We start from the raw sequence: 27,358 nt of genomic DNA on the forward strand, positions 1-27,358 counted from the left end.
TCCGCTCACGCCTGCCTTTTATTTCTACTTCATCTTTTCGATATTGTTATTTCTGCCCTCCAGAACGGACTGTCCCCCATCCACATGGCAGCTCAGGGGGATCACATGGACTGCGTCAGGCAGCTACTGCAATACAATGCTGAGATCGATGATATCACTCTGGACCATTTAACCCCTCTTCATGTAGCAGCCCACTGTGGTCACCACCGCATGGCCAAAGTTCTACTGGACAAGGGGGCCAAAGCTAATGCACGGGCTCTGGTGAGAAACAGCTTGTTGCTTTTGAGACTTGCTGACGGTGTAGTGGGGAGAGCGTGGGTTTTTCCCCAGTGTCCAAAAACATGCATTGTGTGCGTATGTGTGTGTGTGTGTGTGTGTATGTTCAGTGTTGATCTGTGTATGGCCTTTGATGGATTGACTTCATGTTCAAAGTGCAACCAGCTTTCACTCGCAGTCTGCTGAGGTCAGCCCCCAGCACTGTGGAAGATAAATAACCAGTTCAATTGATCTTTTTTAACTCACTGAATGTCTTGCAGTTTGTCTATGGTGATGATAAAATTGTTAGGAATTAATTGCAGCAGTGGTTTGAATATTTTGAATGCTGTGTGATGTGTCAGATCAGGTCAATTAGCACTACCCTCCTTTCCTTGATTTCTTCTTTGAGAATACTGCTGCGTCCTTTGCTTTCTAATTGACTAGTTTCTTTTTTTCTTTTTCAGAATGGCTTCACACCTCTACATATTGCTTGCAAGAAAAACCACATGCGGTCCATGGACCTGCTGCTCAAGCACTCTGCTTCCTTAGAAGCTGTCACAGAGGTGAGACCATGTGACCACGGGGACACAAGTCTGAACATGAACAATCATAAACTCTGATGGAAATGTTTTCACCCTTGTTAGATCCATAAAGTGAGCAATGTTTTGTAATTCATAAATAAAATGACAAAGGTGACATATAAATGAAAAGTTTCAAAATTGATGAGACAGACATTGCTCTTCAACATATTATTTACTCTTTCAGATCAGAATTTGAACAAAGGGAATGTTCACATAGCACTGCAGTTTCAAACTAAGTCCAAAAAGAAAACATGAAGGTGGCTCAGCCGTGCTAAAAAATCCATTTTCAATACTGGCTGGCTTCCAGGTGAAGCTAAAAGTGGCCACAAGTGGATAATGTCACAATGCAAAGCATTGTGGGATTGATCTTCCGCCTAGATTGGATGTAATGTTTAATGCATATAAACCTGCAGATCAATCTGAGTGCTTTATTCAGTGTTCATTTAAATCTGATCCCGTAATTCAAATTTACTGACAAAGTCAAATCCACGTAGTCCTACCACATGGAATTAAGAAACACAAACATCCCAGCTTAGTTGTGATGCATTTATTTTGAGTGTTGATGACCTTTATTGTGTGTTTGTGTTCACAGTCCGGTCTCACTCCTCTTCATGTAGCATCATTCATGGGTCATCTGAACATAGTGAAGAACCTGCTCCAAAGAGGGGCTTCCCCTAATGCTTCCAATGTGGTGAGAACATAAACCTGTTCACTCATTTATTTTCATAGATTTTGAATACATCAATCTGACAAATTATTCTCAATATGATCAGCTACATTACAGATAATAATGATTATTTCACTCATAAAGTTGTATTTGAACTGATATTAAAATGCTTGATGAGTAAATGTTAAGCAGTATGAAGTTGTTGATGACTGTCTTGAAAACCTCAGTGGGATTTCTGTCATTATCCTGATATATTGTGCTCCCTGGGTGACTGCTCCATCCTTCCCTCTACATTAGAAAGTGGAGACTCCGCTCCATATGGCCTCCAGAGCAGGACACTGTGAAGTCGCTCAGTTCTTGCTACAAAACGCTGCACAAGTGGATGCCAGGGCTAAGGTACTAGTTTTATCATCCAAAATAAGGTCACGGTTTCTATGTTTATATTGTTATTAGGAGATTACTTTGCAAATGACCAAATAAATTGCATTTTAAAGAAAACCTCTGCAAACACATATTTAACTTAATAACATGTGTTGTGTGTTTGGTTTTTTTTGGGTGTTTTTTTTTTTGAGTGACTGCCTCATTATTTCACTCTGCTCCATGGAAATCTCTTTATTATTATTCTATACATTGTTTTCCTCCTCCAGGATGACCAGACGCCCCTACACTGTGCGGCCCGCATGGGTCACAAGGAGCTTGTCAAGCTCCTCCTGGAGCACAAGGCCAACCCCGACTCGGCCACAACTGCAGGTCACACACCGTTACACATCGCAGCACGTGAAGGACACGTCCACACAATCCGGATATTGCTGGATGCCGGAGCACAGCAGATAAAGATGACAAAGGTGGATATGTTCAGTCGTTTACAAAGTTAGATATGAAGTTTGTTTTGAATGTGTGTTTTGAAATTGTATTTTCCTTGAATATTTTTTTTTTCATTTTAATTATTGAAGAGAGGTCACAATAAATCTAATTATTTGAATGAAAAATAACAGTTGTTCTTTACTCTGGGATGGAAGTTGTGCAGCAGAGACCAAAGTTAAAAAAAAATACAGACGCCACCTTGAGGCAGCCATCAGCCATGTCTTTAGAAGACTGCCGTGCCACATTGTGTTGTAGTGAGGATCATTTTAATCCAGTCTCTCCGCAATCAACCCAGAGAAAAGGAAGCACCAGATAGTCTGAAATTGTACTCAACAGTGTCTGAGGCTCTCAGCAAATCACTGTTGTAATGATAAAGTTTACAGCTTCATGTTCATACTGATGAAATACCTGTCTCACTGTTCCGGCTGAATGTTCAGAAAACCAATCTCCATTTGTTCTTTTCTTCTGAGCAGAAAGGTTTCACTCCCCTCCACGTGGCCTCTAAATATGGAAAGGTGGATGTAGCAGAACTCCTTCTGGAGAGAGGAGCTAACCCAAATGCAGCCGGGAAGGTGAGCCAATCAGACACTGAGGCACTCTTTGTGAGCCTGTGAAGAGCAGGTCAACATATAAGCTTGGTGTCGCTGAAATAAGTGTTTTTATCAGCTTTATTGACAGATTACCATGCTCTGTGTTTCATATATACATGTTTCTGTGTATTTGTGTGTGCGTGTTTCTGTGGGGGTTTATATATGTCTACATGTGTCTGTGCGTGTGGTTAACAGAACGGTCTGACACCCCTTCATGTGGCCGTCCATCACAACAACCTGGATGTTGTTAAACTCCTGGTCAGCAAGGGAGGATCTGCACACAGCACTGCCCGAGTAAGATGCTCACATGTTTGTGTGTGCGTGTGTGCGTGAAAACTCACACAGGAAGGACAACGCAACATGTCACGCTATTAGCACTCAGAACATTTTAAAAAAGGCCAAATGAGATTGAGATGCACCTGCATTAAGATGAGCTGCTTCCACTTGTGTGTGTGCTGTATGTCCTTGTTTCTCTGTTCAGAATGGCTACACTCCACTTCACATAGCAGCCAAGCAGAACCAGATGGAGGTGGCCAGTTGTCTGCTTCAGAATGGGGCATCGCCTAATTCGGAGTCCCTCCAAGGCATCACGCCCCTACACCTGGCTTCACAGGAGGGACGGCCCGATATGGTGGCCCTCCTCATCTCCAAGCAGGCCAACGTGAATCTAGGGAACAAGGTAGAATATTACAATACAAGAAAACATGTGCCTTTCTTTTATCTATTTTGCTGCGTTCAAAGATAAATGTTACAATGTAAGGCTCAATGTCAGGAAGACAGAGAAAACTGTAAGAAGCACACACTGTTGCTCAGCAACAGTGTATTTTTGGCAAATTGCATCATGGACAGGTTGGGCTAAACAAATAGTACCTGACTCTAGTAAACACTTAACATTAATGAAATTACTTTGCCAGCTACTTAAACAAAAACTAACAAGTGATTTGTGTCTCTTATTTATGATGTACTTATAGTTTAGTGTCACGGACGTGTCATGAGGCTTTGACACATTAGCTGAGCTGTCAGCACAGTGTGAGTCAGACTGATGGTTGATTTACTCCTTAAGGTCAGCTGAAGTGACATCAGTTCAATTCATCAAGTGGCGCAAACACATTTCTTGAATCGCCCTATCAGTCAAAAATCTGATATTTTTAACTGTAAGCTCTTCTGCAAGGTGGCTGCAATATTTGACAGTTGTCATGAAGAACTTTTTGCATGACACCCATTCGTGAAAAAAACAATATTATTGAATAAATGATAGAGCAAAAAAAAATAGGTTCGATAAAATGTCAACATGAAGATGGAGTATTTAGCATTTATGAATACATCTGAAGCATGGAGGAAGGGTAATGTTGACTGGTGCCAAAGCTAACATTTGAATCACCCACACAATTTGGAAACTCACATAAACCTATGTCATTTTAATAACTTACTACTGCACCAGATGAAATATTGTGTGAACTACACTTTTGATTGTTACCTTACTTTTGTGCGTTTTTTTTTGTTTTTCAGAACGGTCTGACCCCTTTGCACCTTGTGGCTCAGGAGGGTCATGTTGGCATCGCAGATACGTTAGTCAAACAAGGAGCCTCCGTTTACGCTGCGTCCAGGGTAAGTCACTACACCAGGCCTGGCACATTGAACGATCAAACAGGTAATATTGATCGGTGGCTCATTATATTTTGCTGATGAAAATGGTGTCATGTTCAGGGTATGATTCAATTCAAGTGCCTATTGCCGGTAGACATTCATGCTGCCTTCTTTGTGGTACAGACCGTTCCAAAGATTAAGTTACTTTAATGATCCACTTGCAGAGAGTCTTTTATCCCTCTGCATTTGAGTCATCCTATTCATAGTTGACTACACATCCTAAAAGCAATGACTTGCTACAGTGCTGCGACTTCGGTGCCTCGCTCAAGGTCCCACAGTGGTGGTGAAGGGGTGGGGACGACTTTTCATGTACCCCACCTAAACCTGTTGATGGAGCAGGGACTCAAGCTAGTAGTCAAAAGCTTTAAGTCACCACTATTGTTGTTGGCTTTAATTATTATTGTAAATTATTATGTGCATATATTTTAGATGTTTTGTTCGGTACGATGGATTCTGCCTCTAAACATAGCATATCAGAGGGTGAGATGTACACCAGAGGGAAGAGGATTTTAATATGCACATAGTAAATTAAGCATTTTACTTCTCCGAAGTACCAAAAAATAATCATCTTGGAGTTTTCAATTTCCCAATAAAACTTACAAAACTGCTCTGTCTCTGAACAGCCTCTCTCTCTCTCTCTCTCTCTCTCTCTCTCTCTCTCTCTTTCTCTCTCACACACAGATGGGCTACACACCCCTTCATGTGGCTTGTCACTATGGCAACATCAAAATGGTGAAGTTCCTTCTGCAGCAGCAGGCTCATGTGAACAGCAAGACGAGGGTAAAAAAAAAAATACAAATAAAATCAATATGGTCTCAGTTTATTTGGAGTAGAACAGCACCTTTTTTATTTTGGATTCTTGTTGTGCGTGACTCTGTTCATCCTGTTCAGATGGGCTACACGCCTCTGCACCAGGCGGCTCAGCAGGGCCACACCGATATCGTCACCCTGTTGTTGAAACATGGAGCCCTGCCCAACGAGATTACCACGGTGAGACACTTTTAGGAATACCCTGTTATCGCTTCGTAGTGCCTACATACAGATATCTCCACAAAAACATTCACAGATGTTCATCAAAATTCACAAAGATGAGAAATAATATGTTTTTCACATGTTGATTAAAAAAAATGCCTAAAAATCTAACAATATGAGGGAGAAAAATATATTTTGATCACAAAATACAGCACATATAAAAGCATATCCTTTAGTTCTGTACTATCAACTGAGGTAATACAATACTGCAGTAATAATGATAAAATGAATGTGTTATTTGAAAGGAATGGTAAATGGACTTTACTTATAGTAATAGTGCATTATACCACTTTAGCAGTCTCTTCATACAGTCAGCGACATCAGAAGGCTTTGATGATACATCACTCAAAAAAAATAAATTACAGTGCTATTTTCTAAAGACACAAACTTATATTCGGAATTTGTCCACCATTTCAGTGAGAGTGGTAGTAAAAATAGACAATGGCTTAGAGAAAATGTGCATGCTTAAAGGGGCAGCGGAAAGAGTGTGACGAGTGTGTTGGCGGTTTGAATCCCTCGCCTGACGTAGCCCACGTGTCAAAGTGTCATTGGACTATACATCGAGACTCCTGAAACAGTGAAACTATTAAAGCTATAAAAAGGAAGTCCATTTACCTACAGTATGAAGAGACTCGCTGTGTCGAAGATGTTCACAGAATGCACTTTTTAAAAATGCCAGAATTCTGTGTAATAAAAGAAAGGGGGGAAATGATGGTAGTTTGTATTTGTAACAGCTTGTCCTAACTAGTTAACTACGCTCCATGAGATTAAATGAGGCTTCTCGTAGCCCTTGAACTAAAATGAGTTACGAGCTTTGATGTACACAAAGTACCTCCTCTCACACAAAATTTTGTTTGGATTTGTTGGAAATATCGTTGAATGTTTAATAAATCAAAAAGAGAGCATTTACATGTGACATCTCACGGCAATATCAGTGTATTATAAAAGGTTCAGTTCAGTTCAATGCATAAAGGGATGTTTACTTCTTTCTTTTCTTTTTTTTTCAATGATTTCAAAACAAGATAAAGCTCTATGGAAACAATTATACTGAAGCTTCAGAATTCTCCCCGTACAGAATGGGACATCTCCTCTGGGCATAGCTAAGCGGCTGGGTTACATCTCTGTCATCGATGTGCTGAAGCTGGTTACCGAGGAGTCTGTCTCTGCGGTGAGCAACACATCATCACGCACGGTTCACATGGTTACACTGAGTGGCCTTGACGCGCCGTGACTCAGACGTTCAGTCAAATAACCATCCTGTCGAAATCACACTGCGCTCCCTCACCTGCCCGGTGATAAATGTGTCATTTGGCCGTATTTTCTGTTGTCCTCCCATCTCCACAATCACACCTCTCACTCCGATTCTTCACAGATCACCACGGAGAAACATCGGATGAGTTTCCCCGAGACGGTGGATGAGATTCTGGACGTTTCGGAGGATGAAGGTAGGCGACCTGACCTGAATGTCCGACTGTGACTCTGTGTATTCATTTTCAGCTCCCAATTTGTGATTGAAGAAAACTCTAAAGTGCGCTCACATTTCAAAGTGCTACAGTGAATTTGAATGAATGAATATGTATGCAATTGTTTATAACACCGTTTTCCGTTTGTTTTGTAGGTGTTGCCCAGCTAACGTTAGGTAGGATTGTGTGTGTTTCTCTGCCTTGTCCGGTCGGGTGGCTCGTGAACTTGTGCCTTCATTGCAGTCTCATTTCCTCCGTGTGTCACGAATTGTCCTTCTAATCAGTTCAACTCTCAAACTCCAGCACTGTTCACTGCTCTTTCTCTTCCATCGTATCTCCTGTATCTTGATTCTCTCCTCCGTCTTGTTGAGAGATTTATTTCAAGCAAAACTGTTTTTCATCAGCATGAAAGCATTTTTTCTTTTCTTTTCTTTTTTTTTTCTTACCAGCGTTCAGTGCACATCTGTTCGTGGGCTTCTCGTCGACAGAGCTCCCCATATTTCTGCATTCAGACAACAAAACGGCGCCCTTTCCCAATTCAGCTGTTACTTTTCCCTTTTACAGACTTAATTGATGCATAAGCTGATTATAAACACATGCTGAGCCGCAGCTGTGACGCGCTCCTGCAAACAGTTGCTGTTTACGCAGTCGTCTCTCTGCTTCAAAGAACCTCAGAATTAAAAACCCAATCAGTCATTTCTGCTCAACACATTTTCAAGCTTTTGTTATTTTTGCAGTCCTGTTATCGTTGTTGAATTTTATCACTTTTTTTTTCCTTCTTTAACATTTTTGGTTGTTTTTCTGAACAGCTTGTTACTACTGGATGTTCAACTGTCTCTGTCTCCGTCCTGTGAAGTGTTTTATAGTTCTGTCTTAGAGTTGTAACGGTTGTGAACCAAACCCCAAAACCTCGGTTTAAATGATTCCTGTTTAAAATCTCATTCTGTACTCACGACCTCTGGTTTAAACACTTCCTATTGGGGCAGATAGGTGTTGCTTATTTTCATTATCAGTTTGCCTTCATTACATTTACACTTGGAGTTCCTCAAGGTTCTTTGATAGGACATATAAATAAATAAAATCTAAAATCAATTTTTTTTTTCAAACCTTACTTATGACTTTTATCTATCTTTTATCTATCTTACAGGAATTAAAACATTCTTTGAAAGTATATTTATTTTATTTTATTTATATTTTTTTATATATGATTAACCCTTTATCTGCCAAGTGGCCATACTTGCTATCTTGTATTTGTATGCTTCCAAATTAACAATGGAAATCTGAAGTAAATAATAGAACATGGAAAAAGTTAATAGTGCTAATTATTGAGCAGTTTTTTTTAATTACTCATCATAATATAAATGCCATTGTGCTCTGGTGCATCTCATATCTCCTTTTAGTGCAGCCGATTTAAGTATTTATCTTTAAAATAAGTGAAGAAAAAAAAGGTGTGAGTATTTATTTCTAAAGGTTTACTGTTATTATTATTATTGTCTAAATTCCACATTATACCATAGTCTCCTTTGGTGGTGCACTGGGTTAACTCCTCACCTTTGAAGGACGCATGTTCAAATCCCCAGTTGGAACAACAACTTTATGTGGTGTGAAACTTCGCTGAGAACCAACTGAGCTTTGTAACGCAGCTGGATAGACATTTATTCTATTGTGGACAGTTCTACTTGATCGAATTCAGGGGGGAAATGCATTTAGATGCTTTCTAGAGAGGACAAGAAATTAGATAGAGGTCAAATCCCAATATTTTTCCTCAAAAAGTATTGGTCATTTATTGAAAACTCAGATCTGAGCCGGGCCGTGGGTTCGGTGAACCGTTACTCCTCTACCTATTTACTGTTGTTATGATTATCATCTTATCAGTGTCATTCCTATTTATTAATCAAGGTGTTTTCTCCTACACAGAAACAACCATCACCCCATGTGATTTCATCTTTAATGGGCATGCTCACTTTAAAAGCTGTCACCAGGTGCCTTGCAGTTTGCCGTCCCATGCAGTGTCCCTTCAAACCGTGTTGATGCTCACTGTCTTATCAATCCTCTTCTTTCTTTGGTTTCCATCAGCTCTGGTTGTTGTTGGTTTGACTCCATCGCTTGGACTAAAATGTTTAAAACTGCTTTGTGGTCATTTTTTTTTTTCTTCTGTGGGTTCATAGAAGTGAAGGGAGGGGAGGGTTTGGATTTGAGGCTGCTGTTGCTCATGAAAGAAAATGTCAAAACAACTCAAGATACTTTGACACTATTGGCAGATATATATGTTTAAGGAAGCTGTGTGAATTGATTGTGACTGTTAAAATCAGCATCATTTTTCCCCTTACTTCCCCCTCATCCTTTTCTCCCGCTAATTCTTTATGTGCTCTTTGTAACCTGGTTTTGGCATTTTTTATTCAATTGATTTTTGCTTCCTTTTTTCCAATTTTCATTGGGGATTTTTTTTTTTTCGTTTGTTTGTTTTTTTAATTTTCAACAGGAGACGAGTTGCTCGGGATGGACGGGGCGCGCTATTTGAAGCTGGATGACTTCAAGGATCAAGACGACGACTTTCTCTCACCAAAGAAGACGCTCAGAGACTTTGAGGGTGGCATGGGCACCACGTAAGTCACGTGTGCAGCGTAATATGTGAGGAGGTGGTCTGAAGGTGGCAGAAGTTACAATTTCCACCCCCAATTTTCATTCATTTTCAGGAGCACCTGACATAAATACTAATATACAAAATTATTCATCCACTGTGTCTTGCCCTACATTATCCTCTTCTCCTTCGCCACAGGCCATATTCACCTGCTATTCCCAGGATCCCCTGTGTGTCACCAGAGACAGTCCTTCTGGATCAGGTACTCTTTAAAATGCATTTTATATCAGACAATTATTCACCTTTCACTATTTTTCTTATATCACTTTTTAAAATGTCTATTCTCTTTTTAAAGTGCTATCATTTATAGACTTCTCTACTTGAGACTAGAATAGAATAGAAAAGAATAGAATAGAATAACTTTATTGTCATTTTGTGTCACAAATAATGAAATGAAAGGTGTTGCTCCCTTCGTACATCAATATAAAGTGTAAAAAAAAGTACACAAATTGGACACATGAGACAAACTAGAGGTTTGCATTTCCAGAAGAAAATGCGAGTGTGAATGCTGAAGGCTGTATCTCTTTTGATCGGCTGCCTCTCGCCCCTTCGTCTCAGTGGCAAGAGACGCTGATCTCCTTTGATATGCTTCCCTGCGTCTCCAAGGCAACAGACACTGACCTGCTTGATTCATTGTTAAGACATACCTTCCACACGGAAACTTACAGATGCCAACATGTATGAATCATTTTTTAAATACAAGTACAGGAAATGCAGGAAACAACAACTAGAAACAACAGCATGTTTCAAATGATGTTTTAGTCCACATTCCTGAAAAATGGCTTTTGGATTTGCTATCACACAATGAATGTAGCGACGCAGGTTGTAGGAAGGGGCTGGAAAAAGCTGAAGTGTCTAAAAAGATGAATAATTTAAAATTAGAAGCTAAATTTAGAACAGAGCAACATCTTAAACCACCAAAACAAGACAGGAGAACAACTGTTCTTTAACCCTTTAAAAACTTGAGCCTCTCAGATGGAAAGCTCAATTACAAACAGCAGAGAAATTACAGTGATGTTACGCATCAAAATAAACTTGCACCTAACGCCAAATGAATTGTTGAATTCTAAAATCTATATAGTGTCCTTTTAGTGTCAACCTAGTTGGATTTCCTAATTAAATATTTTAAATGACTGTAAATATGTCTATTTCTCATTTTCTTTCCTTTCTCTTTCTATTCATTACTTTGCTCTTCGCTCTCATTTCTTTCACTCCTGTCATAATCTATTCATGTATAGTTATTTCACCGCTTCTGAATTTTTCACGGCCTCTCATTTTTCTCCTTTTACGACCTCAGCACACTCCAATCCCTTTGCCAAAAGAGTACGACGAGGATTCCCTCATCCCGAGCAGTCCGGCCACAGAAACCTCCGACAATGTCAGCCCTGTGGCCAGCCCTATTCACACTGGGTGAGTTCATTCATCTGCTTTTTTTGTGTTCATGCTAAATTATGTAATTGGGAGCTTTATTTTATGAAGGGATTTTGGACTGATGCAGTAGTATTACACATGCCAAATTTGAGCATGGAGTACAGGACGGTTGTCATGGAGGAAAAAGTCAGAGACAGATTTCTAATTATTAAAAAAAGCAGATATATAAATCAAAGGTCTCATTTGGGTGTTTCTGATTACTCGCCAAATGTGAATAATTGATAATATACTTGCTGGCATACTACCGCAAACAATATTGTAAATGTGTTTTGTTATGAATATGGGACTTAAAAGTGTAAAGGCAGGTTGAATACTGTAATGTTCATACAACCTTATCTGCTAACAACATAGGGAGTTCTAAATTGATGGGGGGAAAAGATGAGAGATGAGAGGAGTCATCCTACCACACACACACACACACCTGTGTTGTGGTGCTACTGCAGGATTGAACAGCTTGGAGCTGTTTGAAATCTCTTCATGTCAGTCTTGGTGAACTTGTGGAGTGGTCACTCCAGATGGCCTGTGGTCCACCACCATATTGAAGCAATCAAACGGAAAGGGCGCCCACGCAGTAGATTGATTTCTGCTTTTTGACACAGAGGTGAAGCGCGAACAGGGAGACACCAGATCAATTTGAACTATTGTTTAAAAGAATTCCTCTCTCATTCACTGGAAGCAGTTCTGTTGAGTGTTGGATTTTGAGTGTTCTGTTGTTCTTTATTGCTAAATGCATGTTTATTAATATTGCCTTTCAAGACGATGAAGTGGCCATCCGAGCTCTTGTCATGAACTCACCAAATCCTGTTGTGACTCTCAGCTTCCTGGTGAGTTTCATGGTGGACGCTCGAGGAGGCTCGATGCGAGGCAGCAGACACCACGGCCTGCGGGTGATCATCCCTCCTCGGACCTGCGCCGCACCCACACGCATCACCTGTCGTCTCGTCAAGCCCCAGAAATTGACCACGCCCCCACCGCTGGTGGAGGGGGAGGGTCTGGCCAGCAGGATTATCTCGCTAGGACCGTCCAGCATGCAGTTTCTTGGGTAAGTCAAACTTGTTCAGTACTACTTTACTGTACTTGTCTTTGTTATGTTTGTATTCCGATTCCAAATTCTTAACATCTCACTAGCTTAAATTTGCTATTTTTCTAGATGGGTAATATAAATGCACCCCAGTACCAGTGTGAAAACCAGTCTGCTAGTATGACTAAAACCTTAAAATGGCTTTTTTTAAGCTCACAAAATGGATTTGGAGCATTTTTGTGTGGCACACTAGTTGTTGGATGTATAGACATCATCAAGATTATAGTAATTTTAAGTCAAAAGGAGGTTGAGGTTTTTTTTTTCACACTGCGAGTTTATCACAGCATGGTAACCAAAAACGATTAAAAAAAACAACCCAGAATGATAACGTGACAAACATGAAACAAAAGAAAGCTGTGGTGTACGTGGACACAGGCATACATAAACACAAACATTAGACACAATATGAAATAAACACAACTAAATTTCACCTTTCAATAAAAATCCAACACAAAGGACAAGGCAACAACGTGAGCAGATGTGAAGCACAAAGAATTACGAGGGAATTAAACATGAAGCACACTGGAAAAACAAACCACCAAGACTGTGACTAATGTGTCGAGAGAAGATCTCAACGTCCAAATTTTTACTTTGTTTGTTGTTCACTAGATGATCATTAGAATCAAAAGGTTTGATATTTAGTTTTAGTAAATGAAAAATAGACCAGCTGCTTCAAACAGTTGTTAACAGTTAAAAAGTAAGTTGCTATGGATATGAGCTAGTTTTTGATAAACAATGTTTAAGTCACTGTCTAGCAGACTGTTACATTAAAGGACCTTACAATTTGGTGGGATTAACACATGTAATTATAGTTCAATGCCAACAATGCCAATATAAATTAAGATCATTGTAATTCAATTGCAATTCTGTTCATTTAAACCAAAAGTGTATTAAATGCTTTTGATGAAGTGGTAAATTCATTATATAGAAGATTTTCATCATTGCTGTTTTCTCCCACAGGCCTGTGATAGTGGAAATCCCTCACTTTGCCTCACTGGGCCGAGGGGATCGGGAGCTGGTGGTCCTCCGCAGTGAAAACGGCTCGGTATGGAAGGAGCATCGCAATCGCTATGGCGACGAAGTGCTGGAAACTATTCTGAATGGCATGGATGAAGGTCAGTGTGATGGTTATGGATGTCGCTGTCTGTGAGACCTTGCAAGGTCGCAGATAAGCCGGTCTTAATCTTGATGTATGACCCTGGAGTTACAGAGCAGGAACACCGGGGGAGGGAACCTTTTTAATGCTACATCTGTCTCTGCAGCATCACATTAAGCGGACTTTCTCTCATTTCCACTCTACTCCTGAAAATCCTAACTCCACACTCTTTGTGTGTGCTTTTTTGTGTCTTATCTCCATTCCTGTCTTCCTTTTCATTACAGACTTGGAGAGTCAAGAGGAGCTGGAGAAGAAGCGAATCCGCCGGATCATTTCCACCGACTTCCCCCTCTACTTTGCTGTCGTCTCTCGCATTCAGCAGGAGAGCGATCTCATTGGTCCGGAGGGCGGCCGGCTGACCAGTAAGCTGGTGCCACATGTTGAGGCCATCTTCCCCGAGACGGCGGTCACCAAAAGAGTGAGGCTCGGTCTGCAGGTAAGAAAAGTAGATGGTGGAAAAGTGCCTGCGAAATCATGGGAGTCACAGCAAGGAGGATAGCAGAACTACTATTAGACAGAGTCTGTGCACACGCTCATCCTTCATAATTGCTCGGGTGTTTGCTATGTTGTTACACAACAAGCACAAGCCTGTTGTGTCGCTGGAATTACTGAGAGCAGATGTTTGAATCACAGAACAGAATGCAGTCTGTTACACCATCGTCTGTGCCAACGTAATCACCTGCAGCCTCCATCTCTGGTTGTGCTGCGTTCAGTCAGCCTCAATTCAGACTTGACTGATTTGATGTCCTGAAGTTGATGTGTGATCTAATGACCTTAAATATTTACGAGAGGTGCCGTCAGTCAAGGAGGTGCTGTACAGAGTTGCAGATGCATCTTTTTTTTGTCTCCCTAAAAGTTTTGAAGTTTCAAAAAGAAACCTTTTATTAAAATGTAGCTTTTTAAAAAAATCTAATTTATGTCACATTTTGCAAATGTGTTACTTGCTTTGCATTTCCTGTCTTATCAATACTTTTGTTCATCTGTCTTACACTTAAAAGCCCTAAAAAGTACAATACCTAACATTGCGTTGACTCATTTCATGTTGTCTAATGTGCTATCTGCATGTTGCTCGCTTGCTTTGCAGTTTATTGTCATTTTGTTTTTGCATTATTGTTGACCACTATAGTTGTCCAAGCATTCAAGATGACATTTCTGTTTTGATATACTTTTTGATACATATTTGTTTATGACTGCGCAACCACATTAAATTGTCAGTTTCTGACTCTATTAGAATCCATTTTGAATTGTGCAAGCAAAGCTCATACTAACAGGCACAACAAGCTGATTAAGATAGCCAGTTGTAGCCACTGGTTTGAATTGTGTATATGTTTTTTTTTTTCGATGGAAGAGAATCACAGCATTTTGTCTTCTGCCAGCTTGAACAGTTAGTCACATTTTACAGTAAGTGAATTATCATTACAAGCGGTTTAATGTGTCATTATGGCTGCTCCCGTTTACAGGGGTCACAACAGAAAGTCACTGCAACATGCATCAAAGCATCAGATAGTTTTTATGTCTGATGCCCTTCGAATATTTTGCTTTAATTGTTTGCTTGCCAAGAGCTTAATTATCACTCTTCACAGTTATGATTAACCAGGGTCTATAATGACAACCAAGGGTCAGTACTAGCAAGGACTTTGATTGCAGTTGCATAAAGTCGAGACTAAATTTACATCACCATCTAGTGGTACAAAGTGGTATTACAAGACCAGCTGTTATGAGGCTGGTTGGTTTGTTTGGTAGCATCTTCAAGTGCTCTTATTTGAGAATGTTTATAAACAATAAAAAAATTGCATATTGTATCTGTAAACTACACAATGTAATACATCATCTTAAAAATACCATTTTAAATACATTTCTGAATTGTAACACATAATAGTTGTCCTGCAAAATATGAGGTCTTGGCCCAAGTGGTTCACTCTCCCAGGCTTACACATTTGCATATACTCATGCTGGCCATCTCATTTCAAACACCTCCACTTCGTTTTGTTTTCCCTTGACACCAAGATTACAAAAGATTACAGATTTTTCATTCATTTATTTTTGGGCACTTCATTGTATATTGTTTACATTATCTGTCATGGCACTGATGCTGTTAAAAAAAAGTAAATTGCATGTGTTTTGCTTTGCCTTATGCTGGTCTGTTTATGTTTTCCTTTTATCCAGCCATCCGTCACTCTTCAGTTCCCTGATTTAAGTTGTGAGCCACACTGAACGAGCTGATGCACTGATCTGAGTGGGGTCAGGTGTGAAATATGAATTGGTTGCATGTGTGAGTATGGCTGTGGGCTTGATGTTTTTTGCATTTGTGCTTTCTTATTTTCCTTCTATGACAATACCATGTGGTTTGTTTGTAGACTTACTTATGTTACAATGTGATTACACTTCACACATTTTCGGCTTTCTTCCTTTTTCTACTCCATGTGCCGCCATTTTTCTGGTATCCTTTCAATAAGCTTCTTTCCGACCACTTTCACCTCAGGCACAGCCGATCCCTGATGAGCTGCTGACTCGGCAGCTTGGAAATCAAGCGACCTTCAGCCCAGTTGTTACCATAGAACCACGCCGACGCAAATTCCACCGCCCAATCGGATTGCGCATTCCGCTGCCGCCATCCTGGAGGGAGAGTCCCCGTGACGCTGGCGAGGGCGATACCACCAGCCTGCGCCTTCTCTGCAGCGTCATTGGTAGGAATGAACTTGAAGCCGATGAGAAACAGCAAAAAGTTTAAAGTGTCTAAAATGGCTAGAACATTTATGAAAGGGGTTCTGTTACCTTGTTTAATGTCGTCAGTGACACAGTGTGATTGTTGCGTCGTCAGGTGGAACGGCACCAGCTCAGTGGGAGGACATCACTGGGACCACCAAGCTCATGTACGCTAATAGCTGTGCCAATTTTACCACCAATGTCTCTGCAAGGTGAGACCCCAGACACATTCGTCACCTCTCAGCTTTCCTTCTCCGCTGTCTTTTTGCCCACGTCTGAATATTAATCAAGTTGCAGACAGTTAATGTATGTCCTTCCTTCCTTCTATTATCCTCCCTTATTTAGATTCTGGTTGGCAGATTGTCCGCGTACAGCAGAAGCAGTCACCTTTTCCAATCTGCTGTACCGGGAGCTGATGGCCGTCCCGTACATGGCCAAATTTGTTATCTTCGCCAAGATGAATGAGGCCCGTGAGGGACGTTTGCGTTGTTACTGCATGACAGACGACAAGATGGACAAAACTCTGGAGCTGCATGAAAACTTCACTGAAGTGGCGCGCAGTCGAGATATTGAGGTCAGCCCTGAGTGAATAGTGACGTAGTGACCAAAGATCAAAGCTGTAAACCAGAGCAAGAAACCTTCTTCATAAAAATACTTTATCCCTTTTGGAGATCAATTCAAAGGAATGTCAAAGTTAGCAGTGCAGCAAGCTCAGTTTATTAAAAAATGAAGAATTAAAGTAACCAATGCTATCAAAATGAACTACACCACGTGAATGACTTAATCGCCCACCATTGAGATTTGTTTGTTTCACTGAATATGCTCAACCTCCAATAAAGTCTGTTTACTCTCATCAAAATGAAAATAAATACTGTAATACAACAAAAACTCTAATCTGCAAAAAGAAAAAGTTTTCAACAAGAAATGACTGAGGGCAGACGAGTTGATGTTCAACATGAGACTATACAGTCATGTCCATGGCGTCTGAAGAGCTTGCCAAGCCAGCAACTTCATGAATGGTGTCATGTTTGAGTGACTCATCAAAAGCAACAACATTGCCAAGGCGGGGGAAATGGATTGACCTATGCAGCGCCATTCAGACACAAATCAATTCACAGTGTTTTACAAAGAAATTAGGAGAGCCTCTCTATTGAGTGTGTGAGTTTGACAGAGCGCTGACATCCACTGCGACACCTCCACTTCTGTATTAGGACTCCTCATAGTGGAGTCATGATTAGCATTCTCACCTCACAGTGAAAACATCAATATTTCAAGCCCGCGCTCTGCTCAGGGGCATTTTTGTTTCTCATTCACGCATGACTTTTCTCTGTGTACTCTGGTTTCCTCCCACAAAAACATGCTAAAATGTCCATAGGTGTGAGTGTGATTGAGCTGAAGTAAGGTTGAAGTCAAGCCTTTATAACCAAGTCGAAGTATAAATCAGAATTGGTTAAAAAAAAAAAAAAATTGTACCCAGTTAGACAATGTGCAATTTCACTTGTTTTCTTTTTTTTGGGAAATTTTTTTAAAGGCCCAAAAACATATAAAATTTAAATTTAGAGCTGGGAAAAACAAAGACTTTTGCAGAGGTGTCTTCAGTGTTGTCCAATATAAATACAGTATATTATTTAACAGTGAGCATCTGTTACATGCATCTGGTGAGTTGATGCCACAGATGTACACAAACTCCACTTTCTGCAAAAAACTTTTGTTTTCTTCCTATTAGCCCACGGGTTTGCAGGGTCATGATTGTTAGCGCTACAGCCAGGGTGCCTTTAAAAGAATAAACTATCTACCTTTAAAATGAACGCAAAGGAAGTTGTATAGATATTTGATGATGTGTTTGAGAAAATACAATAAAATCCAGTGATCCTGTATCAAGCACAGACGTCACCCACCAATCGTACGAGAGCTCAGATTGTATAGAAAAGGTAACTTATTTCCACATAGATGACCTCACACCAGTAACTTCAAAAAAGGGAAATGAAATGTAGCACAAACCCAGGCAACAAATCAAATTTCTTTCTTCTTTTTTGATGAAAAGGAAAACAAGGCAATTCCTCCTGACATTTGTTGCCATTTCCCCAGCTAATGGAGGGCATGCCGCTGCACCTGGAGTGCTCTGGGAACCTGGTGCCCATCCGGAAGGCCACCCAGCAGCCTCGCAGCTTCAGCTTCCAGGCCTTCCGAGATAACAGACTGCCCGTCTCCGTTAAGGTCTGTCTCCATTTGACCACTCATTTGCCTGCTTCTCTATCACTCGCTACGTGTTTCACGCGGTATTGTGGGGTGCTTTTGGTTTTGTTCAGCTGTTGTGTTCAGTGTGTCGAGGGCCCTCTCACCAGTGAGTTGGGTTTTCCTTCCTGAGCACCTGCGTGTCGCCCCAACAACATCTCCATGTGGTGGTTTTTGTGCGTCTGTTTGCTTGCACTGTTGTATCGGGCAGGCAGAGTCATGTACTCCTCTTAGCGGTCCGCTAGCACCACAGAAACACTAAAAATCTGCAAATTATATGAGTGTGAAGGACATTCGTCTGTATTTAAGTCCATTCTTTCTTGTCAATGTCAAATTGCTATATTGTCAAGTTGTTGTTGTCTAACTTTTGGTCATTTTCTTTGTTTCTTTCATCTTTCATTGAGATAAGCATGTATTAATAAATACACGTTTGAATACGAATGTTTTCGTATTGGTTGCGAACGCCTCGCAGTGAAACGAGTCCTTTTCCACCACTTCAAAGATTTGTATTTTTTTTTTGCACTTTCTCTTGCACACATTTTCATACTGTGCATATACATGTATGGGCCTTTCCATGTCTGTCCTGTGACCATGTCAACTGTATGTACTGTTCATATGTTTGTCTATTTCTTTTCTCATGTACTATCAGTGTCTTTCCATTCACGCGTGTCTGCCCTTGACATACAGTGCTGTTTAGTAGTGTTCAGCTCGATGAATACTGGTAGCCACGCTAAAAACAAACAACTTACCTACCCACTTGTCAACTCTCTTGGGTAATTGTTTGCATGACTCCCTCACTTTCTTTGCCTGCCTTCCTATCTTGCGGCCTTGCCTGTCTGTACGTGTCTGTCTCACTGTCTCTCTTTCTCTCTCTCACGGTCACTCTGTAACTGTCTGGTCTGACAGACGTCCAGGTAAAATGTGCAGGTAAATCTCTCCCTCTCGCCTGCCTGTGGACTGCTTCCATCCCTGTTTCCCCCCTGCTTCTCGTCCCGTCACTGCGCCACATGCTCGAGACGTAGCCGAGGGATCTAATACCCTGCCTTGATCTGTTTTCTCTCCTCCTCCTGCTCCACCTCTGTTCCATTATTCTCTTTTCATCTCTCCTCCCTACCTTTATCTACTCGTCCTTTTCTTTCCTATCTGGTGTCTATCTCTGCTTCCTTTTTTGCCTCTTTCTATTTTCTTCTCTTCCTTTTCTCTCTTGCCTTTTATTTCCGACTCCTCTCCCTCCCAGGTCAGAGATAGTAACAAAGACACCACCGGGTTTTTGTCCTTTCTGCGGAAATGCACCAAATACGAAGACACACAGCACGTACTGTGCAACCTTAACATAGCCATGCCACCTTGTGTCAAGGTAAGAAACTGCATCACCCTCACAAGCAGTTTGAGGGTTTGATGAAAATCCAAATATCAAGTCTTTCTAGTTCCAGTTACCTCTGGCATTCTGTCTGTTGATGAATCAAATGCATTAGAGACACAGCATGAAATACTTAGAACAGGATCAGTACAAAATAATATATATGCTCATTTGGTAATAAATTAGTTTTTTTAAATGGCAACCCAAAGCTCGGAAGAAAAAGTGTGCCATTAGCAATCGGGTAAATGTTTCTTCATTGAGCCATCATTGGCTTGCTCAACACTGACATACTAAGACAACATTTATTATTCATATATACTTGGCAAAGTCACAGTGAGACTCCATCGATGAAAAAGAGTTGGCTATTGCTATCGATATGAACACAAGATCTGTTTGAAACGTAATAAAATGACTGATTAATGCATGAAGCTGGAAAAGTTAGTTTTATAATGTCCTCAGCAGTTTTTTTTAATATATATATTTCTCTAGGAGTAGAGCCTTAAGCTGTGATCTTAGTCATCCCATTATTTCTTGTGATTTGATTAATGTTTTCATCTTTCAAAAAATTTGTTTGGGATTATTTTTGAAAAGATACAAATGTGACAAAAACACAACATTTAACCTATAAAAAAATCTTCATCTTGCTTCCAATATCAAATTTCACACATTTCGAAACAGAAAGCACCACTTGACTTTGAACGCTAATCTCTTTTCTCATGGTGCACCATCTCATTGGCAACAGATGTACTATTTTTGAATGTTAGGCCCTGATAAAAAAAAGTGTGTATAATTAGTTCCTAAGGATTTATGACACTTTCCGACTGCCAGACTGCTTTAAAGGTATGAAGACTTCACTTGTGTTTCCACTTTGTTAGACCTGAATCCTTCTTACGACATGTCAGTTCAAGAACATCTCAGAGCACTTTTGGTTCTGCTGGCAGTTTCTTCAAACATCTTGAATCATCCACTTTGCTAATGTTAATTGAACCACACAGTGTTAGGTGAAATGTTAAATTGATTGATATTAGTTAATATTTTTGACTCTTGTTCCCAGGTCGTCGGCAGTGAGGAGCGCAGGCGAACTCTCACCCCTCTGGCCCTGAGGGAGCGCTACAGCGCACTGAACGAGCCTGGTTTGGGTAAGTCCGCCACTGCCTGACCCTCAGCCCTCTCCTCTCATATACACTGTGGAGACGGGCACTGAATGTTGCACTGCCCTTTTACCCACAACCCTGCTTCCCTCTCTATTTACCCTGATCTGTCTCTATCGGTGCACGCATGGCACAAAGACCGAGCCTTGGATGCAATGCGCTGCTCTACTGTATGCCCCAGAGTTAACCGCAGTGCAGTTATAGAACATCATGTTGAATGTGCGACCCTAAGTCAAGCAGCAGAACCCAATATGATCCAAATGGCTCCATGGCACATGGCAAATTAGCTTTTTCTTTTTGTCCTAAGTGTCCTGGTAGCTATGACAAACAAGGAATGACTTCTGTGATTGGTTTTGCATGGCGCTGGTGTCTCCACTGCGATTTCCGACAGCATGGCAGCAAATGCTGTTAGCATTAGCACCGTAGCTTAGCACTGAGAATGGGCAGGACCTCGCAGTGGAGCTAGACAGACGAGCCCTTATACTGGCTTGTGGTAAAGCAATACAGTCAATTAGATCATTGTGGTTGGGTTGAGGGTGAAGGGGAAAGGCCTTTTCTGTCTATTACATAGCCAGCGCTGCTACATTGCACCTCAGTCCCTCTGTAATGATTATTGAATGCTCCTGTGGTTAGTGGGACGAGCACCTGAATGAACCCTAAATTCTAACCTCCCCTGTCCATATGGTGTCTTAACTCTGAGGTTATATATACTATGTTTCGGGTGTTGCTTGTTTTCTTCAACAGAGCAGTGATTAATCAAGGTAAGTATTGCTATTAACAATTTTAATAGCAACTCAAGTCAGTGTCAACTTGTTTGGTCACAGCCAACAAAACTGAAATATAAAAAAAACACGAAAACAGCACGTTTTGAATTACAGTATTTCTATAACATACCTGGCAATTGCATTATTTAAACTATTACAGAAATAGTGGTATTAGCATAATAAACAGTGGGCTTAGTAAGTATAGACACATACACACACAAATACACAGTATTTTACCAAAGTGACACTGACTTTGCATGCCATGTTGTATGTTTATAAACTGTGTGTTTTCTTTCTTCTTCTTCAGCAACAGTGAACGCAATGGAGAGGACTGAGATCAAGATCAATATCATATCTGAACAGCTGGGTTTGAGCTGGGCAGGTCAGTCACTTCATTTACAGTATTTCCCAACACACTGAGTAGTCACAAACGTCTTTTTGTTAAAACGTCAAATTGTAAAATATCTGATTAGAGGTTGTAACGAGAACGTGCTGCCAACGATGACTATTCCTCACAAACAAGAAAGGAATCCTGAAACAAAAGAGCAGGCTGTTTGATGTTAGTGTGTCATTCAAGGCCTTCGCAACATATGAAGGTGCACAGTTTAATAATCCCGTCTTAAAGGGACACTGTGCAAAATTGAAATCGTGCCTCTGAGATACACTTTGGTGGCAGTGTGGAGTCACTTCACTCCTCTTTTTGCTTTCAGTAGAGCAGACTGGGTCCAAAAACTGTCTACGTACTTACTTATCAAGTAGGCTCGATCACTGTTAAGCACTGTGTAGTAACTGTTCTCTGTTCACTGTTGGTCATAAAAATAACACATACTGTACCTGTATACTGTTTTGTGAAATCATACTTTTTCTTGTTCAGGAAGATTGTATTCCTATCTGCAATATACTTTAAAATATTATGTACAAGACTTATTCATAGTTTTCTTCAGTAGAGCTGCTGCCTAGAAGAACGGGCTGTTTTCATAAGTAGTTTAAATATTGCTCATCTTTTTTTTTTGTTTTGTTTTTAACAATGTTTTCATCGTGTTTGTCTGTCCCCTGATCAGAGTTGGCACGAGAGCTTCAGTTTGGCGTGGATGACATCAATAGGATCCGTGTGGAGAATCCAAACTCCCTGCTGGACCAGAGCTCAGCTCTGCTCAACCTGTGGGCCAGCAGAGAAGGCAAAAGGGCCAAGAGTAAGGGCAACACTGCAGAACTTAAGAGATGACAAAAAAGAAAGCGATTATTAAAGCTGTTTCCAAAAAAAAAAAACACATTTTAATTGATATTTTTTAAGTCATTTACCTTTCAAAGTTTGAACGTGTCTTTCCAGATAGGTTTTGAGAATAAACTCCTGCAGCACCAAGTGTTTGTAATTTGACACCAGGGTCATATTGTTCATAGAATCTGCTGTGCCTGCAACATATGATCATGGTCTCTCAAGGCAGAACTTTTTGAAAACTCACCAACAGAGACGGTCTCCGTGGAAAAAGGGGGAAACGCCAACTTTTCTGAAATGCTGCTACTGTACGAGACCACAGCTGTAGTAAATATTTCTTGTGCACATTAGAGAGTAGGCGGACAATAACAACAATATTTGCCTCCAGAATGTCATGACTCCCAGTTCATATCCTCTGGGACTTAGTAGTTTTATTTTTGAGACTCAGTGTAATAGCAATCTAACTTGGTTTTCTGTCCATACAAATGTCTGTATACTTGCCATTGTTAAGGTTTATGACATATAGTTCTACTGGCCTTACTTGAAAACTCCAGTGTTTTCTGCGTTTCTGCCATTTTCACAGAAAATTATTTTTTTCAAAGCATTAAGTGTGAAGGCAAAATATTCTTGATATGAAAACGCAGAAACGATGCGTAAACAGGGCTAAATGTATCTATAGGCATTATTCAAATTTGAAATGCTAATAAGGTTGGTTCACCTCAGCACAAACACTCAAACAGCAGTGTCATATTGTCTATTTGACAAAAAGCAGTTGATAATGAATGTCTTTTAGTCCACTTTGCATAACCGTAGGAAGCGATCATTCATGTGAGAATCATGCCCATTTTACATTTTGCAAATCTTTAATAGCTGAATTACCACAAACTTAGCAAATCCAAAACAATTCAATTAAAAATAACAATGTGAAATCTCCATGTTTTAGGTACATCTTTGAGTCTTGACTGTACCAACACATTGTGTGTGTTTCTCTCAGTGGCGAGCCTGTACACTGCTCTGAAGAACATCGATCGTGCCGACATTGTAACCTCTCTGGAGGGTCAGGCGCCTCAGCCGGGACCCGGCTCAATGGAGGAGGGCGCCAGTCGACTCAGTGACCGCGACTCCACGTTTCTGTCCCCTAGTGTAATTAATGGTAAGAGACGCAAACACATCGGACGTGGCACACAAGAGTCCCAAGTCAAGGCTTATTGAACAATTAACACTGAACCCCTCTCTGATCAGACAACAAAAACCTTCAACTCAACAAATCCATTTTTGAATTTCATCATACAGTTTTTCTTTTGTAAGTCACAAATACTTGAACGTGAAGGAATCTCTTTCAGCAGAACAGTTTAGAAGCCACTTTCAGACATTCTGTTACTCTAGTCAGGTGTTTCACATACTGTACTTGGTAGCGGTTCTACATGGATAAATTCATGCAGCGACATGGAATTGAGTATTACATATAAATATATTGTGCTGCTCGATCATGCTAAGTTGAAAAGGCGTATTGATCAGCAGAGGTTGTGTAGTCAGCCACTGAAAATCTTGAGACCAAATTCATCCACACAAGAGGGTGAGCTGTTGTTCTCATTCACTTCCCGCCCCTGAAAGCCGCCTTGTTTCCTCTGAGTGTGGGTAACAGTAACTGTACCTTGTCTCTGTTGCCCCACAAGAGATCACGGACACAAGGCTATCGCGCCTAGTGCACAAGCCGCGAGTTATTAGACCCCCGTTTTTCAGAAGGGGTAAGTTGAAGAGAACTCGGGCTGCATGGTGGTTTGCTGCTCATGATGATGATGATAAGGATGATCAGAGGATGTTTTGGAGGTCTGAGGAATGGTGTCATTCTTCCACCATGAACTCAGCCTTTTTGCAGCATGCATCAACACCGCCTCTGTGCATTCCTCACCGGGGCACAAGTCATTTTTATTTCTCTTTCTCTTATTTTCAGTCACACTTTTCACTTTTTCATACTTGAGCCCTGAACATGATGGTTCTTATTCTTCCCCCTGAATATGAGCAATGAGGATAACTCGCAATTGCTGTTTGTGACAGGCTTTAAAAGCGTAAACAAGACATTTTGGCCAAACCGGCTTGATCTGTACTACTTTTCAATATAAGGGTAATGTTAATTCTTTTATCATAGGTGTTGGTTTACTTATAGCCGAGAGTCTGCATTGCCATTGTGGGGACACAAATTGGTTTAGACATTATAGAACACCATAAGGAAAATATACAGTATTTCAGTTTCCATTGACATCTGTGTCAAGGTAAGGTTTAGGTTTAGGTAAGTAGTAGTTGAATTTAAAGAGTAAGGGAATGAAAGTCAAATGTCTCGAGAAGACATGGAGTTACACGTGTGTGTGTGCGTGCGTGCGTGCGTGCGTGCGTTTATGTGTATGAGTGTGTGTCTGGGATGGATACACTAGTGGTGCTGTTGCACAGATGATAGTGTGCTCTGGGCCTTCATACCTTCTCAATCCTTTTTCTTTCTCTCTGTCTCGTTCTTCCTCTCTTCCTGAGAACAAGACAAAATTTCACCCAGCAGATTTCCCCCCCGGCGGACTGCAGACAACATCGTTGTCCGCAATGTTGTGGCAGTCTTGAAATTTTGCCTTTTCCTCGGGACTTTCTCCAGCTCTCCGTTTCCTCTGATCCTGTGACATGTCATATCTGCTGCCCAGTCGCCTCCCCTCTTCCTCCTCCTCCTCCTCCTCCTCCTCCTCTCCCTCCTCCTCGCTCCTCTTCTTCCTCCTCACAGCTCTTCCTGTCCGACCTCTGACCTCATATGACCTCATGTTGACCTCTGGGCCTCCTCTACTCTTGTCATCTTATTTTCCCGCGCTCCTCCCTCGCTCAGTCGAGTGGGGACCCTCTCCTCCTCCTCCTCCTTACAATCCAGCTCTGTGTGTGTACTACAGTTTGTGCATGAGCACGCTGCATGCTTTGCTGTTAGTGTCTATGTGAGTGTGTGTGTGTGTGTGTGTGTGTGTGTGTGTGTGTGTGTGTGTGTGTGTGTGTGTGTGTGTGTGTGTGTGTGTGTGTGTGTGTGTGTGTGTGTGTGTGTGTGTGTGTGTGTGTGTGTGTGTGTGTGTCCTAACTGTGTGTTGCAGACCTGGGATTTGCTTAATAGCTGCAAGTTTGTTTGTTTTCTTCAAACAGTCAAGTAAATGTTTGAGCTTGCAAGAAATTTGTGAATATTGTGTCTTGTTTTTGCACAAGAGATGTTGAAATACCTTGCAAGACATTCCAATAATTTAGCTACGTAAAACTTAGATTATATAACATATTTTGTGACCCAGGTCTGCTTTAGACAGTGACGGATGTGTGTGAGGAGATTCTTGAAAGGAATAACGTTTGCCGTCTGCTGTGTTTGATCATATGTGCATGGCATGCTTTCAATGTACAAACTTTTCTTCACAGTGTAAAATGTTTTCTCTGTTCAGTGGGTGTATTGTTTTTAATTGCTATATTAACAACTGTTTTTTTTTTTCTTTTCATGTAAAAAAAATATATGGTGTTTTTTTTTTTTTAATGCGACGCTGTAACACATGATCAGCTGTGTAGCACATAATGTTTGATGCACAATGTTGCCGTGACGACGTCTATCATTCATGGGCAAACTAATACAATATGAATTTATTTGTCCCTCAAGAACAGTTCTGTATAATTTCAGCACAGATTTTGAGAGAAAGTGAGATTTTCACTATCATGCACACTAATCATCTGATTGCTGGAGTTATCAGATCATTCAAGTGATTTTGTCAAGAAAATAGTGTAATATGGTTTATCTGATAATTGCAGTTGTCTGATTATGAGAAATCCAATTACCATGTTTTGATTTCTGCTCAATACTATAGCTGTGCATGTAATAATAACGATAATCTGATTTAGTTGTGTTTTACCTCTGCAAATGCATAAAAACTACAGAGCCCCAGGCATGAATTAAAACTTTTGAATTGCAGTCACTAACTAATATTTCATGGCCACAAATTATTATTCTGTGGCTACAATATAGTATTTCGAGAGCACAAATTAATATTTAGTGGTTTTGAAATAGTATTTTGTGGTGACAAATGGAAATTTCATGGTCTCGAAATACTGATTTGAGGTCAAAAATGTATATTTTATGGCCTCAAGTTAGTATTTTGTGAGTACCGTATTTGTCTTGTATACTGACTCAGTTTTATATGTCACACTTTGCCCAAGTCTGACAGACTCAGTGTCAACATTGCCTGAACGTTATCTGCCAGCAGGGGTATTTCTGTGAGGTGTGTGTGTGTTTGTGTACTGGTGTGGGTGTGTGTGAAATTTTCTGTACATTTAATCCTCACCTGTGTGTCTTCATCTGTTTTAATCAAAATATTGAGTGGAGTGTGTTCATGTGTGTGGGTGTGTGTCTGAGTAAAGTGAGTAGCGTGATGTGCGGTGTGTTGTTTCGTTTCTTTGTTGTTGTTTTTTTGTTCTTGTGCCATGTAACCTGTGCGGAGTGTTCTGTGCTTCAACTCCATGTTG

At 40.6% G+C, this 27,358-nt stretch overlaps 1 protein-coding gene across 1 annotated transcript in view; it reads left to right on the forward strand.

Annotated features, from left to right (window-relative positions):
- Window positions 1-27,358, forward strand: part of ank1b (ankyrin 1, erythrocytic b) — a gene marked incomplete at both ends in the record, with an annotated part of 76,264 nt that overhangs the window by 42,790 nt on the left and 6,116 nt on the right. The window contains 30 exons of the mRNA XM_080509824.1: window positions 64-261; window positions 720-818; window positions 1,429-1,527; window positions 1,801-1,899; window positions 2,151-2,348; window positions 2,841-2,939; window positions 3,153-3,251; window positions 3,439-3,636; window positions 4,467-4,565; window positions 5,286-5,384; window positions 5,496-5,594; window positions 6,712-6,804; window positions 7,009-7,081; window positions 7,255-7,275; window positions 9,582-9,705; window positions 9,879-9,942; window positions 11,038-11,150; window positions 11,989-12,213; window positions 13,213-13,367; window positions 13,633-13,844; window positions 15,891-16,095; window positions 16,230-16,326; window positions 16,460-16,688; window positions 18,203-18,331; window positions 19,587-19,706; window positions 20,764-20,848; window positions 21,932-22,006; window positions 22,686-22,817; window positions 23,835-23,993; window positions 24,517-24,588. Of these exons, the coding sequence (XP_080365950.1) occupies window positions 64-261; window positions 720-818; window positions 1,429-1,527; window positions 1,801-1,899; window positions 2,151-2,348; window positions 2,841-2,939; window positions 3,153-3,251; window positions 3,439-3,636; window positions 4,467-4,565; window positions 5,286-5,384; window positions 5,496-5,594; window positions 6,712-6,804; window positions 7,009-7,081; window positions 7,255-7,275; window positions 9,582-9,705; window positions 9,879-9,942; window positions 11,038-11,150; window positions 11,989-12,213; window positions 13,213-13,367; window positions 13,633-13,844; window positions 15,891-16,095; window positions 16,230-16,326; window positions 16,460-16,688; window positions 18,203-18,331; window positions 19,587-19,706; window positions 20,764-20,848; window positions 21,932-22,006; window positions 22,686-22,817; window positions 23,835-23,993; window positions 24,517-24,588 (3,769 nt within the window). The remainder of the gene's footprint in view (window positions 1-63; window positions 262-719; window positions 819-1,428; window positions 1,528-1,800; window positions 1,900-2,150; window positions 2,349-2,840; window positions 2,940-3,152; window positions 3,252-3,438; window positions 3,637-4,466; window positions 4,566-5,285; window positions 5,385-5,495; window positions 5,595-6,711; window positions 6,805-7,008; window positions 7,082-7,254; window positions 7,276-9,581; window positions 9,706-9,878; window positions 9,943-11,037; window positions 11,151-11,988; window positions 12,214-13,212; window positions 13,368-13,632; window positions 13,845-15,890; window positions 16,096-16,229; window positions 16,327-16,459; window positions 16,689-18,202; window positions 18,332-19,586; window positions 19,707-20,763; window positions 20,849-21,931; window positions 22,007-22,685; window positions 22,818-23,834; window positions 23,994-24,516; window positions 24,589-27,358) is intronic.

This window comes from Blennius ocellaris (assembly GCF_963422515.1).
Source record: "Blennius ocellaris genome assembly, chromosome: 15".
In the NCBI taxonomy this organism is placed as follows: Eukaryota; Metazoa; Chordata; class Actinopteri; order Blenniiformes; family Blenniidae; genus Blennius; species Blennius ocellaris.